Raw genomic sequence first — 16,552 nt, 5'->3', positions numbered from 1 at the left:
GGGAGAGTACTAATGTGAGGCTTTGGACTCTACTGAGCAGAAACTTCCCGCTTTCCCAGATGGCGCTTTACAATCCTATTTATGTTTATGTTGAAGTCATTCACTGTCTTCGGAAGCATTGCAGGATTGCAGCCTTTGTACAGGGAGCAGAAATGTAGGGTAAATGTGTTAGAAATTTTATCACACCTATACATCCAAGTGTGCTCATTGTGGCATCCACTTCAACCCAGTCTTTCCTAGGAGTGTGATTGTGGGGGGAGTGGGGGGCGCTACATTGGTACTGTGGTTTTAGTGTACTGAATAAATATAGATGAATCCTGGGGGGTGGAACTCTGTGAAGGATGTATGTGGTAACTTGCCCGCTTTGCAACATATTTCCTTTGACATGTTTGGTCAATGGCTGAGTCAACGTTACAAAAACTGGAGGCCACAGTACTGTTCTACTTCACAGATGCGTGAGTAAATACACTGAAGACTGTGCAGAGCTCAGATAGGACATCGCTGAGGTGCCCTCACAAATCTGCCCATTCTCCAGAATGTAGGGAGGCTAAAGGGTTTTCCAAAGCCAGTCTGATGTCTACTTTACATGTTTGGTAGCTGCTTAAATAAACAGTTCCCTGTGATTTGGAGCCATATTGTTTTGGATAATATGGCGTTCTATTCACATGGGACTGTGCTGATCATGCTATTCCTTACCAGAACAAAAGCCTTATTCATCCATTTCACTCAGTTACTCATTTCAAGCAGCAAGGAGGATAAAGGGAAGCTGTGAGACCATGCGTATTGATCCATTCTCAAAGTCATGTGATTCTTCCCAGGTCCTCTCATATGTTGAAGGCCTTTTAAGAATATAAGAAGAGCCCTGCTGGATCAGACCAAGGGTCAATCTAGCCCAGCATTCTGTTCAAACAGTGGCCAACCAGCTGCCCATGGGAGACCCACAAGCAAGGCATGAGTGCAACAGCACCCTTCTCCTGCTCGTTTTCCCCAGCAAGTGGTGTGCGAAGCATACTGCCTCTTATAGACACCCTGACTAACAGCCATTGATCACCTTATCCTCCATGAATTTGTCTAATCTATTTGTGGAAGCTTCCCGCACAATTTAGAACCCTGATTTTCCAGAGTTGTAAATTGTGGGAGGAGCACCCACAGATACAAAGGGCTCCCCCACTTCTGAACAACTGAACTCATGAGGAATCCAGAAAAAAATGTGCAACCTTTGGGGCAGGACTAAATACACAGCCCCGCTGTATCCATGTTGCTGCTTGGGATGAGTAACATTTGAATAGGGCTAAAGTGATTAACACAACCACAGACCTTAATAAAGCAATGCGGGATTGAATCATGGGAAAGTGGTTGTTCTGAGGCTTCCACATCATCTACAATTGGGGCATAGTACGGAGGGCATCTAGGCAAGATTTTAAGTATATGCGGTTTTGTTTCCTTGGCTAAAGAGGAAACTGTTGTTTCACATGGAGAGAATAGGTATTCCAATCAGAATGGAACAGCATACAACTACGCCTATTATTTAACCAAAAAATATTTAATAAATGTAGAAACTTTGTTCTCCTAAGCAAATAGGAAAACAGCTGAAGTAAGACTGTGTCAACTCCTTTTTATTCTGCAGAACCCATCTTTCCTCTGTTTCTTTGGAAAACAAGAATATACATGTTCCTACACTGGTTACATAACGCCCCACCACCACACACACGGTCTAGATGTAGGCTGCCCATTTCATCTTGGAATACCTATTCTCCCCATCCTTTTTTTCTTATATAATTTCCAGAAAATTCCTGGATATGCAAGATGAGTAATGGTACAGAACCACAATGATACCATAGTAATATATACCATTGAGCCAGAAGTTGCTATACAACAGCAGTATAGTAGAAAGCCTGTTTGCTGTGAGCCTTCAACTTTACTTTCAGACTGAAAAGATGGAAACCTCCACTGAGTGTGCAAACAAGTTAGAAATAAAAGGGGCCATAAACACTCACCCATTTCCTTGAGCTCCATGTTGAAGAGTTCCAACCAGCAAGCATCAATTTCGTCCAGGTCATAGCGACTTACTCTTTGTGAGTATGTCCTGGTGACATCTAAACTGTCAGAGCTGGAAAGATTGCTTGGTGAGGTCTGTGGTGAAGAATCCTCTAGCAGAGGAATTATCCTAGGGAAGAAAAGTATGGACGTAAAAGAAGGGTACAGGTACAGAACAGTTTGTTATTAGAAGTATGGGCATTTGTATGCTAAAAGTAAGCATAGCCATAAGTGTTTGGGGCAACAAGCAAACAGCAAAGTAATAAATTCTCTTAGTGTGCTTGTAACCATTTTGGAGTGGGACAATTTACACCTATACCTACGCAATAAGCATAATCTTACCATTTCCCTACTGTGAACGCTGGAGTTACTTTTTGTTAGAAGAACTAACACCTTTAGGTTTGAAGGCTTGAACCTGGGGTGTGTTTGGGGTGGGGGGCCTTTCTCAGTGCGGCTTGTTTCTTGTTACCTGATAGTTGAGTAGTAACTGCATGTGAATGTCTTCCTGAGTGAGAGAAAGAAGCTGCACCTCCCATGGTGTCCACACAGTAGAAGTGTTTGTTGTAATAGGGTGAGGTGTTTCCCTGGGATTGTTTGCCAATCACTTGAACAGTGAGGATTTCCAGCAAAGGTCAGGGGTGAAGTACTTAGAGCTTTGCCTCAGTGCAGAAGATTTAACCTTCCTTGTCACTCAGAAAGCCTTTCTTCTTGATACAGCTGATTATTACACCGGTATGTAGCCTTTAATACTTATATTTACTCCAAATTTCCCAGTGAGACCTCAAAAGCGGGTTGTCTATACTTTCTACCCATTTTCCCCCCCTAAAAAATACATTTTCCAGATTAATCTCTATATTACTTGTAGTTTTATCCTCCATCCAATCTAATTCTCCTATTCCTGTAATTGCCTCCACAATATGTCTTAATCTGTTAGCTACATAATATAGTTTAATATTTTGGGAGACCCAATCCTCCCTTTTTTTGACTTAAATACCATTTACTTTTATTTACCCTCGCTTTCTTATCACCATTACAATAATTATTTATAATACTTTGCCAACTTTTTATCTCTAATTCTGAAATTTTTATTGGTAGCATCCTAAACACAAAATTAATCTTTGCTAAAATCTTCATTTTTATTAATGCTATTCTTCCAAACCAGGATAAGTTTAATCTTTTATATTTTTCCAATTTTGCTAAATTCTCTTTTTTTAACACATTTAAATTCGCTTTCTCTAAACTCTCTAACTTCTGCGTAATTTTTATTCCCAAATATCTAATCTGATTCCTAACTCTCATTTCTCTTCCCTTTCCTTCCCAATCCTTCTCTTCCTTTTTAGTATAGTTAAACAACATCATTTCTGATTTGGACCAATTTATTCTTAACCCAGTAACATCCTCAAATTCTCTCAGTTGCTGTTTAATTCTCCCCATCTTTCCTATTGGATTTTTAATAGTCAGCAACGTGTCATCTGCAAACATATTCAGTTTAATTTTTTTCATACTACCTATTCCTTCAATCTCCTCATCTTCTCGTATTGCATTCACCAATAATTCCATTATCATTACAAATAGGACCGGCGAGAGTGGACATCCTTGCCTAGTCCCTCTGGCTAGTCGTATCTTATCCATCACACCATCATTCACTACCACTACGGCTGTATTTTGAGAGTACAACTGTTCTATTATAGCTTTAAATTTATTTCCGAATCCCATTTTATTTAAAACCATCTTTAGAGCTTGCCAGCTCAAACAGTCAAAAGCCTTGAAAATATCCAATGCCAGAATTCCCGCTTTAACCCTAGACTTATTTATCACCTGTATTACATTTAGAACTCTTCCCACTAAATTAGGCATCTGTCTACCTGCTACAAATCCACATTGATCCTCCCCTATATATTCCTCTATAAATTTATTCAACAGCTCTAAGTACTTCACCCCTGACCTTTGCTGGAAATCCTCACTGTTCAAGTGATTGGCAAACAATCCCAGGGAAACACCTCACCCTATTACAACAAACACTTCTACTGTGTGGGCACCATGGGAGGTGCAGCTTCTTTCTCTCACTCAGGAAGACATTCACATGCAGTTACTACTCAACTATCAGGTAACAAGAAACAAGCCGCACTGAGAAAGGCCCCCCACCCCAAACACACCCCAGGTTCAAGCCTTCAAACCTAAAGGTGTTAGTTCTTCTAACAAAAAGTAACTCCAGCGTTCACAGTGAGGAAATGGTAAGATTATCTCCAAGCACCGGCCAGAGGTCAGAGATGGCCCAATTGCTTCCAGAGGTAGGAAATCCTAATTGTGCCCCCTGTAATGACCACATCAACCTTCTCCTATATGTTCCTGCCTGACTGCAAAGATCATCTTTGGAGGTTCTTCTCAGGTGGTGCCGCCCACAATGGTGGGACGGATGGCTACCAGGGTAAGAACCTTCTCTGTAGTGGCCTCCCATCTGTCCCAAGGAGATCTACCTGGTGTATTCACTATACACATCTAGATGCCAGGTTAAGAATGTCTTCTTCTAGCAGGCTTTTAACTTCTAGTTTTACAGCCAGGTTATTAAACTGACTGTGTTTTTCTTTTCTTTTTTAATATTGTTAATCCTTTAATATTTTGACATTTTCATTGTTGCATTTGTTTTATTTTATTGTTGTTTCAATAATTGTAAACTGCATCTACCTGTTGGGCGGATTGGTAATTTGATTCCCTTTAATGGGACCCTAATGCCTGCCTTCTGAGGTAGGCCAGCTCACTCTGCTTAATCATAGGACAATACCCTCAAGGCAATACCCTCAAGGCAATAAATTTGGGTAATCTAATTGCACCTTACCTCTAACATTATATAGTTACAGATGACAACCACTCCTTGTTGAAAATATCTTGAAGTACATGCCATAGAAACTTAATGCTTACAATTGCCCTAAGCCTAGAGGTGTAGAAGGAAGACATATGGAGCTGACTATTTATAAATAGGTTTTGGAAATAAGAAGCCCTTCTAAAAATGCCACCATTATCCTACTAGAGGTACACAGTTCTGAAAGATCTCTCCAGAACAGATGTGGGAGCAATGAACCTCCCTGTCTGCTTAAGAGAGAGATAACATTAAGAAAGGCCATTCTGTGATTTTCTGTTCTAGTGTCTCATTTGTGGCCCAGCAGGGGAAGGGGATTTTGTTGTGTGTGTGCTTTTTAATCTACCTAGAGTCATACACTTTTAACAGTTTTCCTCTGGAACATCCGGGGCTTCCCACAAACATGAACAGGGTGTTTAGTGTGCCGTGGACCTATGTTCCCATAACATTTCCTCTTATTTAGTGACGAGCTTGGCTCATCCTCAAGCACTGAGAGACTGCCCAAATCAGATCAGGACGAGTATCCCTAGGGGTTTGCTGTCCTTCACCCTCCATAACAACAGCCATATGAAGTCAGAGCGAAGGACCATATCATCCAGGATTCTGTTCCCTGAAGAACACAACCAGGGCATGATGCCACTAACTCTTCTCCAGACATTTTACTCCAGAATCTGGTACTCAAAGACAGATTCCATTTGGATTATATCCACTGAAAGACTTACCCTCCATGAATATGCAAATATATTTAAAAGCTACCTTCTCATGTAGGGGTTAAAGCGAGATAGCAATTTTGTCCCAGTTGCTGTCTTCACACTTGTTAATTTTATATGCCCCTAACATGTTCTCCCTTTCCTTGGTTGTCTTCTTCCTAAATTGGAGGCCCTGTGTGGCAGTGGATTAGATGCCTTTTGTCCTCTCCTGCTCCTACAGGTTCTACTCCTATAATTCTAGAGTTCTGTGTGTGGCCCTCAAAGTGCCCAGGTGGCCAGGCACTATGAACTGAGAAATGCGAAGAACAACCTCCTTGTTTCTTTCTGTAATCAATTTAGGAGGTGATTCAATCCCACTGCTTCCCTTCCACTATCTCCTGTGGGCATGCACTGCCACATTCAAGGCACAGTCAGATCATGCCCTTCATTTTTTACTTCATGATCTGTGGAAAAAAACCCATTGGGCGCCATCAATGCCAGAAACTTGTATACCTAGGTCCATAGATTCTTTGAAACTTAAATACTTCCTCCTCACGCCACAAGGAATTAAACCAATCACCCTCACCCACTCAACCCACTAGATGCAATTCTTTTATTTCCTTTTTTGCCTTGCCAGTCTTACTATAAGCCTGCCGGCAACTACCTCCCATACGTTTTGATTCTGATGTCAAACAAATAACCCTACCTACGGCTAAATCTGCCGGCATCAATCTTCTCATAATGTTTTCCTATGACACTAGAGGCTTTCTTTCCCCCTTGAGCTTACCGAGGGTATCACTCAGAGTAATCACATGTATAAACCAACACTTCATGAGGAGGGGGAAAAAATAACCATTCTGGATTTGTGTATATGATACGAATGATAAATGAATACAGGCTGGTTGAGCCTCAGCTGAAGTAGTGAAGGCCAAGCTAAGGCAGCTATGAGTCATTTACTTTGAGGGCTTCCAGAAGCGAACAATAAGCCCTAGGAACTCTGCTGCTTCTAGTGTATAAAAGCTAAAAACTGTCAAATGTGCTTGTTAACGACAAAGCATTTTTATGGCCCTCTGCAAAAGGTGGGAAAGCTCAGGAGTTTTTTGCATTTCTTTCAAGAAATTATTACTTCCATGTTATTCAGTATCTACGTAGATGAGTGGTCAAAAAGGTAACTGGATTGCCCATGATCTTTAATGGCATCAAGGCATTCTGGTCCGCGATTCATGATCCCATTAACATGATTATCTCTCAGCAGCAACAGTAACAGCATATACTAATGGTGGCTACGTAGCCAAAATGGGACTGCTGAGAAAGCAAGAGGAAGGTATCAAAGGGCAAACCCAATGTTTATAGAAGTAGAAAAAGTCGGGGGGGGGGAACTCCCTCCCCCACAAAATACCAAAGCCCAATGAGGAACGAGTATGCTCAGTGGCCACAGAATGCTGTGTGTATATAGGTTTACTACCTCATCCGAGGCAGTAAGTTTGTATATCCAGTATCCATGGCAGTAAGCCAATATATGCAGTATACAGTATACAATAGTTGCTGGGGAACATGGGTGGTAGGGTGCTCTTGCACCTATGTCGTGCTTATAGGTTCCTTGTTGCCAGCTGGTTGGCCACTGTGTGAACAGAGTGCTGGACTAGAGGGACCCTTGGTCTGATCCAGCAACAGAGCTTTCCTTATGTTCTTTTCGGGGGAGGGTGGGAATGGGTGTAGATGTAATGGATTATCCCAAAAGAAGTTTCCAGGCCAACTGGAATTCCAAAGACTTCACACTGCAACAAATTTGCCTTATTCCCAAACTTGGATAGTCCCATGTCTGGCCTCGAGGCTATTGAGAGCTTGGGGGAGAGGGGCGGGGGAGAAGAACACCCTTGTTATTTCTTAGTGCACAGCTACCCAAAGGAAGGGGTGGCTGTGCATTAAGTGCTGAACACTCAGCCAGAGCTTGGAGGGAAGTCCAGGTGGTAGCGGGTGGGGGTTTGGAGCTCAGTGTGCTTCGTCCAATCATCCTTTTCCCAAGAAAGTTGTGGAGGAGGGGACCTGGTGACTATAATTTTTGGCTTGGCCAGCAATGACAGCAAAAAAAGTGTGGATTCTTGATTGTGCAAATGTATGTAGAAAAGTTAAAAACCATTGATAAATGGACAAAGTTTAGGAGACAGGAAAGGAAGAAGACACAGATCTATAGCAGCAAAGCATAAAGGCTTGGGGCCGTCAGCCTGTCCTGAACCCAAATCCTTCAAAAGCAAATATCACAATGGATAGTGGTTTCAGGAAAGTATGGCAAAAAGTCCCTCTATGGCCGTAGCTAGACCTAAGGTTTATCTCAGGATCAGACTGGTTCATCCCTGCCTGAGCGCTGGTTGCCCTGTGTGGCACTTAGATGAACAGGTTTGATCCCAGGACAATCCTGGGATAAACCTTAGGTCTAGCTACGGCCTCTGTAAATCCCTCACAGTGTAATACCAATACAAAGCAATAAAGTGCTCAGATTTAGGGTTCTATATCCCAGATGGTGATCCACCATCTCTATTCCCCATTAGCTTATGTATTTCAATTTCTCTTTCCAGTTTCTTTTTCAAATTTCAACTTTGGGGTATATTTTGGTAACTGTAACAGTCAGCTCTGCCATTATGCATTTTCTGGCTACAGCATATGAAAATTTTAATGCTGTGTTCTAGACCTTCTGGGGTGTGGTACTTCAAGGAGCATTAGCTTGCCTGAAGTTCCACTGAAATCATCAGGACTTATCCCAAGTTAAAGTCAAGTCTTACTGATTTCAATGGGATTTAAGCACATGTTATTTTGTCTGGACTGTACCCTGGCCAGGACTATCCCATCTGGGTAAAGAGGACAAAACTGCTAAACCAGACAGGAGACAAAACAGATAGGAGAGGTAAAAGAACAGTGGAGGTCTTCATACATTCTGTTTTGCCCATGTACCCCAATCTCATATACCTGATCCAAGTACTGCTGCCAAGCAGCCAAACAAACCCTGAAAACTGGGAAGCAACTTTAAGCCATGGCTGTGTTCTTGCAGCAGCTAATACACTGCTAATAGTAATGTTTAATAGTAGCAGAATCTGTGCTAGACTTGCTCAAGCTGCTCCAAACTTGTTATAACTCAGACACATGTTTTTATTTTCCGCTGGAGGCTTGCTTCACTCTCACACCAAAAAAATGTTTAGTGCAAGAACTATCTGAGGTCTGGCTGCAGTTCCTCTGAAGAGCTGCCAATCCTGCTCTGTCTCTGAACTGGGAACAACGGAATAATCCAATTACACCCCCGTACAGACATGCAGCAGAAATACCTCCCCACAGAGACTGGCTGGAAGAAGGCAAGGTTAAAAGCAGCTAATCACTCAGAGATGCATCAGGCAGGCTCCTCTGTGTTTGACTAGAAAAGGAAAGACTGAAGCAGCAAATCATTCAGAGATGCAACAGACAGCCTCCTCTGTGGCTGATTGTAAAACTAGGCTAAACTAGTCAATCAGTCAGAAATTCAACGTACAGCTTTCTCTGTGGCTGATTGTAAGATTGCAAGGATTATGCAGCAAATCATTCAGAGATGCAACAGGCAGCTTCCTCTACAGGCAGGCAGTTTCGGCTCATGGAAACCTTTGATTAATCGTTAATTCCTTTTTCACTGCATACGAGCAGCTCATTAAAATGCTCCATTACAAAGCTTGGGAATTCCTATCCTACGTACTATGTGTCTCATACTGGAACTACAGGCATTTATGCAGACAATGTGGATAGCAGCCCAGATGGCAACTGCTTTTCAGTAGCGCTCTGTGTAGGATTGATGTCCTATATACACACACTGGAGATGGTGGGATGTGTGGGATGCTTTGCAAGGGAAGGTGTCACACATCACTCATAAAGATTGGCCTTGAGCATGGAGAAATAAGGATGAGGGAGAGAGAACAGTCCTTGTCTGCCCATATAGTTTCTGGGTGGGAATTGAACAGGCATTTGCTGTCAATTCTCCCGCCGCTCTCCAACAGCTCTGCACCATTACGCATGACACTTGCCACGCACACAACGACAGTGTCACACATAATGATATACCATCACAGGAAGAGCTCAGCCTGAGAAGCAGGGTGTGATGCCAACTCTGACAGCTCTTGGCACACTCAAGAGCTGAAGCTTGCCATGGTATTTGCAAAGATCACATTTCCCCCTTGAAATATCACATTGTGACACAAATGCCAATATACACTGATGCCGACAAAAACAAGCAAAGAAAGAGCAACATCCTCTATGTCCTTCAGGAAATAATTTGAGCCTGGGACGTTCGTGATCATTCAGTTCGCTTCACGCCTACATTTTCAAGAGACCAAATTATGCACACAGGCAGAAAGGGGGCTGGAGGATGTCGCTGAACATCTTCATTGAGAGAATAAGAGAAGCCCTGCTGGATCAGTCTAAGGATCCATCTACATCCCCATGCTGTTAGCAACACTGGCTCACTAGATGTTTGTGGGAAGCCCCGAAGGAGGACAAAAGGCCTATAGCTCTCATGTAGTTTGTCCACAACACCTAAGGTGCGTTAGGATGACTGCAATGGGGGAAGAAGCCATCGCGGCTGCTCCCCCTATCCCCATGCGTACCACGTGCGACCACCATTTGCATTATTCCTCATGCTCCAGTGTGGGTTGGTGTGTCGTCTGAACCCGGCGTGCAGTGCAGCAGGAGGGGAATTTGTACCCACCCTACAACCTCTATTGCACATCGTGGGTTGTAAGGTGGGCATGAAGTTTCCCCCACTGCACCATGCGCCGGGTTCAAATGATACATCAACCCGAACTTCAGCACGAGGAACCATACAAATGGCACCATGTGCAGCACACACAGGGGTGGAGAGTGTAGTCACACTGGCTTCTTCCCCCACTGCAATTGTCTGAACCCAGTCCTTAACTTTAGAGGTATAATGCTCCTGGACTTGGAGGCTTCACTGGGTTCTTATGGCTTGGAGGCTTCACTGGGCTTTTATATCAACAGACTTATCAGACACTAATTTCTCTCTCTCTCTTTAAAAGCTTCTTGAGCTAGTGACCATCAGTACATCTTACGCTGGTGAATTCTGAAAGTTAATATCCACTTAGAGAACAATAGTTACTGGCAGATTAGAAATGTAATAAATAAATAAATAAATAAATAAATAAATGTATTAAATACTACTTAATTTTGCCTCTTCTGAACCTGCCACCTGCAAGGAGATGACTGACATATTGTCAATCAATTTCACTGGGGTACCGAGTTCTTATGGAAGAAAGGAAAAAAGTCTTGATCTACTATCTCCTCACCATTAATAATTACATAAATTTCTATCATGACCTCCATTTGCCAGCTTTTCCCCCACTAAAAGGCACCACTCATTAATCTTTCCTCATATGGACTGTGCTCCAGCCCCATGATAGATAGATAGGGCCTTTTTAGCTGTGGCTCCACATCTGTGGTACTCTGTTCCCGTTGAAATAATGATGTCCCAATCATTGCAGATATTCAAATGGACTCTAAAGACTCACTTGTTTACAACTGCTTTCTATTGAACAAGAATCTTCTTGGGTTGCTGTATATGTAATACTACTGTACTTAAGAACATAGGAAGAGCCATACTGTATCAGACCAAATGTCCATCTACACCAGAATTCTGTTCACTCAGTGGCCAATCAGATGCCCAAGGGAAACCCACAAGCAGAACATGAATCCAACAGCACCCTCCTGCCCATGTTCCCCAGCAACTGGAGTATATAGGCTTACTGCCTCTACTTCTGGAGGTAGCACATAACTAACAGGTCTAATAGCCGTTGATAACCTTCATGAATTTATCTAACCCCCTTTAAAAGCCATCTTGTGGTAACAAATCCCCATAGTGTAACTGTCAGAACATACTGTAATTTAGAACTATTTTATTTTACTGTCCTTATTGAGCTGAATGCTGCTTGTGATTAATATTATTGTTGATTCTTATTTTTTATTCAATTGTATGATATATTATAGTTTTAAACTTGTATTGATTTTCTGTTGTAAGTGTATATGTGAGAAGATGCCTTGGGAGAGTGGGACTCTAAAATGCTCTGCCGGTCAGAGGCAGGCTGAGCAGCAGACACTTTTCAGCCCCCTATTCCTCTGTTTTGCTACATAGAGCCAAATGGTCTCACTCACTCACCTGAGGGCAGGGGCAGGAGACAGAGAACCTTGCCAGTCTTGTAGATCCACATCTCTCCATCACCCTCCCCTGTTACTGGAAAGCACCCTTTCTCCCTCCCTGACTTCTTCTGTTATGTCCTTGGGAGAAAAGTCACCCTGGTGCTTTCTGTGGTGGCTGGAGGGGAAGGGGGATCCCCATTTGGATGGGGGGGAATCCCCACTTGGATTCCCCCTATGATGTCATAGCTGTTTCTGTACCCTTGGTTGGGAAAATCCTCCCTATTCTATGGTTCCTGGAATGTTTCCCAGGGACCATAAGATTGTTCTCTACATAATAAATATATAAACCTTATCAGCTGCTTTTTTAAACAGTAGGTGTATACGATTATGTTTAAAGTAAGTTTGGTGTAGGTTGCCTTTTTATGACTTAGATATTTAAAACTTAAAGGTGGATAGGGTTTTATATGTAACAACTGTGATCTGGAAAAGGTTTAAATGTGTATAAAGTATGTTATGTAATACATTGACTGGGTTCACATAACACGCTAACCCACCCCGTGTGAGTTGTTGTTGAACTGTGGGTTATCATGGCATGAGGTGGGGCAAGGGGCAGCTGCAATGGGACAGAGGAATCAGTTAAAGGTGTGGGGGGGGGGCTGCCTTGTGTGCAGGGAAATGCCGTACTGCTCATGAAAGACACCTTCAGATCCGGGCCATTATGTATTGCTGTTGGGAATGCCCTAGGAATGACATAGATTATTGGCATGTTGGTTGGGATTGCTCAATGGTGCCAAGTACTGGGATTTGCTGAGTGGTAATTTAAGTATCAAGTAGTATCAAGTCACAGAATTAGAAAAGAACGGAAAGTTATTCTGAGGGACTAACACAGGAAGTAAATGTAAAAGAAAGAATGTTTTGATGATTTCCCTAGTAGCTGCTAAAATTGTTTATGTTACACACTGGAAAGCAAATACAACACCAGATTTGAAAGAGTGATTATTTAATGTCTGACGGGTCAACGAAATGGAAAAACTGACATATTCAGCAAGCTAGGGAAATAAGCAGGGAATGCGATTTGTCAGGCTTTATGGAATATTGGTCAAAAGACTGCAATGTACTAGAATAGGAAATTTGGACACATTCCCGAGCATATTTTTAACATTTTGTGATTATTTTCTACACTTTCTTATCTAAACAGTTGGGTAAAACTAAGTTACTCATTGATGTTACTGTAGCACTAAAGCTTTCATTTTCTACATTCAGTGTTATAATGAAATATTATTTTCAATATTAAAAGTCGCTGGTGAGGCAGGACCTTCCCTTAGAGGAATAGTGCTGATGACCCTCAGCAAGGCTTGTTCTTCTATGTTTAATTCTTCTAGCTTTAATTATGCTTCCAACCATCAGAAATGAGACAGATATAATTTCCCTGCTGTCTTTCTTTCTCTTTCTGTCTTTTTTTAAAAGTTGGTTTCCTTCCTATTTGTCAGCAAAGAGGCCAGTTTTAGTGGGGGGAAAGCATTTTTTTCAAGAAGGTCACCAATATCACATTAGTGTTCCTTGAGAATTTCAGGTGTATGTATCTAATCTGCTGACTTGTTAATTTTTAACTTGTCAGTTAGTGTTAGAACTTCACCTCTACCTCTTGTCAACTTGATTTACTTAGTTTTTAAGAGCCATCCCCTGCCTTCTGAAAAATGTGTCAAGCATGGGCTTCAACACCTTCCACAATGAAGAGTCAAGAGACCAATGCAAAAAAACACATTACGGCTGCAATCCTATGCACACTTACCTTTGATTTTAAGTAACTTCTGAGTACATATTCAGAGGATTGCACTTTTAAGAACCAATTACCTAGGGAGGTCATGGGCTCTAGAAGCCTTCAAGAGGCAGCTGGACAACCATCTATCAGGGATGCTTTAAGGTGAATTCCTGCATTGAACAGGGGGTTGGACTTGATGGCCTTATAGGCCCCTTCCAGCTCTACCCTTCTATGATTCCATGGTTCAAAGAAAGCCCCCTTTCCTCTTTCAAGTAATCCTTTTGCACTATTTCATGTAATGGTCCAACCACTTCTTTGGCTGATTTCCTGCTTCTGATGTATTTAATGAAATTATCGTTGTTTATGATAATGTTCTTAGAAATATGTTTCTCAATTTTTAATTTCTGCATACCTTATACCCAGTTTGTATTTGTTTTGTCAGAGTTCAGTCCTTCTTGTTTTCCTCATTTCCTTATAGTTTCTCCTAATCAGTTTTTTATTTGAAGCTTTTAAATTCTATTTGAAACTTCAGATTGCATATCTGAAGAAGTATCTTCCACGAAGCCCTCTATATTTGGAATACCATCTATTCATTCTCTACAGAACTGATTTGCCCCCCAAAGTATATTGGATTAAAGAGAAACAACTCCTTACAAATCAGCAGGCCCAACGCAATCCTAAAGGGCTTTAAAAAGGCCATTATTGTTGATTTCAACCCTAAACACTGCTACTTTCTTGACATCATGGTATGAGTACACCCTACGTCTGTGTTAAATCATGAGGCAGCTGCTTTAAATAGAAAGCTTAGTGGTCTTTCACAAATTGATCAAGCCACAATAAATGTGTTTCTTTTTCACTGCCGCTAAGAACGCCTGAACTGATCCAGCTACACAGCATGATCAGGCTTTAAGCCTCTATTAATCCTACTTACATAACTTGCTTACAGAACAGCCAGCTTGCAACAGGTGATCGTCTGAAATGCGTCCAACTGATGATGCTCAAAAAGCACTGGGCTTTGAACCTCATTGGAAAGAAGATTTTATTTTTAGCCTGGCATAAAAGCACAAATATCATTCTGTATACATATCCAAGGCTGCATTCACATGAATAAAAAACGAAGAGCAACAGGTATTTCTGTAGAGTTATTTAGGAACAACTGCCTGATTTTTATCCCATTTGTACACTCTAGATTCCTTCTTCACTTTTTTCCAACGAAGAAGGGGTGTGTGTGCGCTTAATGAAGTTAAGTGACAAGAACTAGGGGAAAAGGAATGAAGATAGACAGAGAGGAGTCCCAAGAACGAATGCAGAGGTCCCTCTCTGCAATAGTTCTTATAAAGCAGAGGTGGGCAGCTTGCAGGCCACGTGGCGTCTCTGGTGTTTCTGTTCCTTCAACTCTGAGGTGTTCTGGTGAGTTAAGGCCGTTTAAGAGTTTGTTCAATCCAATGCAGTTGTTAGTAGGAATATTGCCAACAGGCCAGCTGATGTAGGCCACTGAGACCTTGTGAGATTTGGTAAATCTGATACTGTTACAAATGCAGTCTACAGGTGGCTGGGGAAGCCCTGGATATTGTCCATCCATGTAACATTTTACCACCATAACTGTTCAAAGCACAGAGAGCTGGGCGTACACCACTCTCGAGTGATTAATAGGGTGTGTATGTTCCTGAGGGTTTCTGTCCGAAACAATCACTTTGTGGAAGGGAATCTGAAATGAAGCACTGCTGAAGCCAGAGGTGAGATGCTTTCCAATGGAGAGAAATAAATCTTCATCCAGTCTAGCCATCACCTGTCTAGTTGATAATGGCTACAAGCACCTAAAGACCTGAGGATACAGAATAACTGCATCGAACGCGTTGCACTGTAAAGAGCTAAAAATATAATCACAGAAGAGAAGAGGCTGACTGAAACGTAATAGTTCTGGCAGCCCAGTCTTGAGGAGCTACTTTAATTGCAAGAAGGGATTTCTGCCACGGCAGCTGAAGTCGTATCCTAAGCATGGCAAGTGGGACAGAGCTACATGGCTGTTCCTGAATTGCCATTGAAAAGGTACAAGCCCTGCTAGATCCAGATTTTGTGCCTGTGCAAGAGACAGAGGACTGCTATGACAGTCCTTATGGTCTGGGGAAAGGCGCTGCTGGCAATGGCGCCATGGCTTGAGTAGGCGCCATGCATGGCTCTGCTGAGATGCAAGAGGGTAAAAACCCCGTGAAAGAGAAAAGGTGGGAGTACTTATGCCAGTTCCTGGATGACTGTGATCAGTTCTCTGAGCTGGGCTTGTGCCAATGTGCCATGCCTCCCAGGGTCAGGCTGTCAGTCGCTCTCCCTCGTAAATTACTAAATTACAGTCTCTGACATTTCTATATTCAAATTAAAACGACTTTTCTTAAAATGAAAATGAACTGGAATTTGTGGAGGGCTATGAAATGCCAATTTAAGCAAAGATGTTTATATTTTAACTTAAGGGTTATGACCATCTCATTAATGGATTGTGTCTCCCCGCCCAACCATCTTCTCAAATCTGTGAAGCATCTCACTTTGTTAATCACCCATTTTCCACAAGCTGCCCACATAGCCCTCTGTCTTGACTGATTAAATAAAGGCCCCATGCAGCTTCAGCCATGAAGCCTGCTCTGAGGGCATTCACATCTGAAGGAGGAAGGAAAGGAAGTGATTTACATATATCAATGGCAACATGAAAGCATTTGCACTGTGAAAGCAAACGAGATAGGCAGTAAGCCTATATACACAGTTGCTGGGGAACATGGGTGGAGTGCTGCTGTTGCACTGTGTCCTGCTTGTGGGTCTCTGGTCGACAACTAGTTGGCCACTGCGTGACCAGAGTGTGGACTGGATGGACCCTTGGTCTGATCCCACATGGCTCTTCTTATGTTCTTAACTGTGGGAGGTCCAAGGACCATTCTTACCCACCCTGCCATCGGGCCACAGTGGGAGGAAAAATATTTTTAAAAAAATCAATGGCCAACTTCTCTGTAGCACTCAGTTTTACTAAAAGTGTTACATTTAGCTTGCTTGCAAGCTACG

The 16,552-nt window shown here is 42.3% G+C and overlaps 1 protein-coding gene across 3 annotated transcripts in view; it reads right to left on the bottom strand.

The window, feature by feature from the left end:
- Positions 1-16,552, bottom strand: part of JADE2 (jade family PHD finger 2) — a 186,643-nt gene that overhangs the window by 84,710 nt on the left and 85,381 nt on the right. For all 3 annotated transcript variants that reach the window (XM_063120744.1, XM_063120745.1, XM_063120746.1), the window contains one exon: positions 1,998-2,167. In XM_063120744.1, the coding sequence (XP_062976814.1) occupies positions 1,998-2,167 (170 nt within the window). The remainder of the gene's footprint in view (positions 1-1,997; positions 2,168-16,552) is intronic.

Source organism: Elgaria multicarinata, chromosome 3 (genome assembly GCF_023053635.1).
Source record: "Elgaria multicarinata webbii isolate HBS135686 ecotype San Diego chromosome 3, rElgMul1.1.pri, whole genome shotgun sequence".
Lineage (NCBI taxonomy): Eukaryota > Metazoa > Chordata > Lepidosauria > Squamata > Anguidae > Elgaria > Elgaria multicarinata.
Note: the sequence above shows the minus strand (reverse complement) of the source record. Positions and strands in the feature narration are given on the sequence as shown.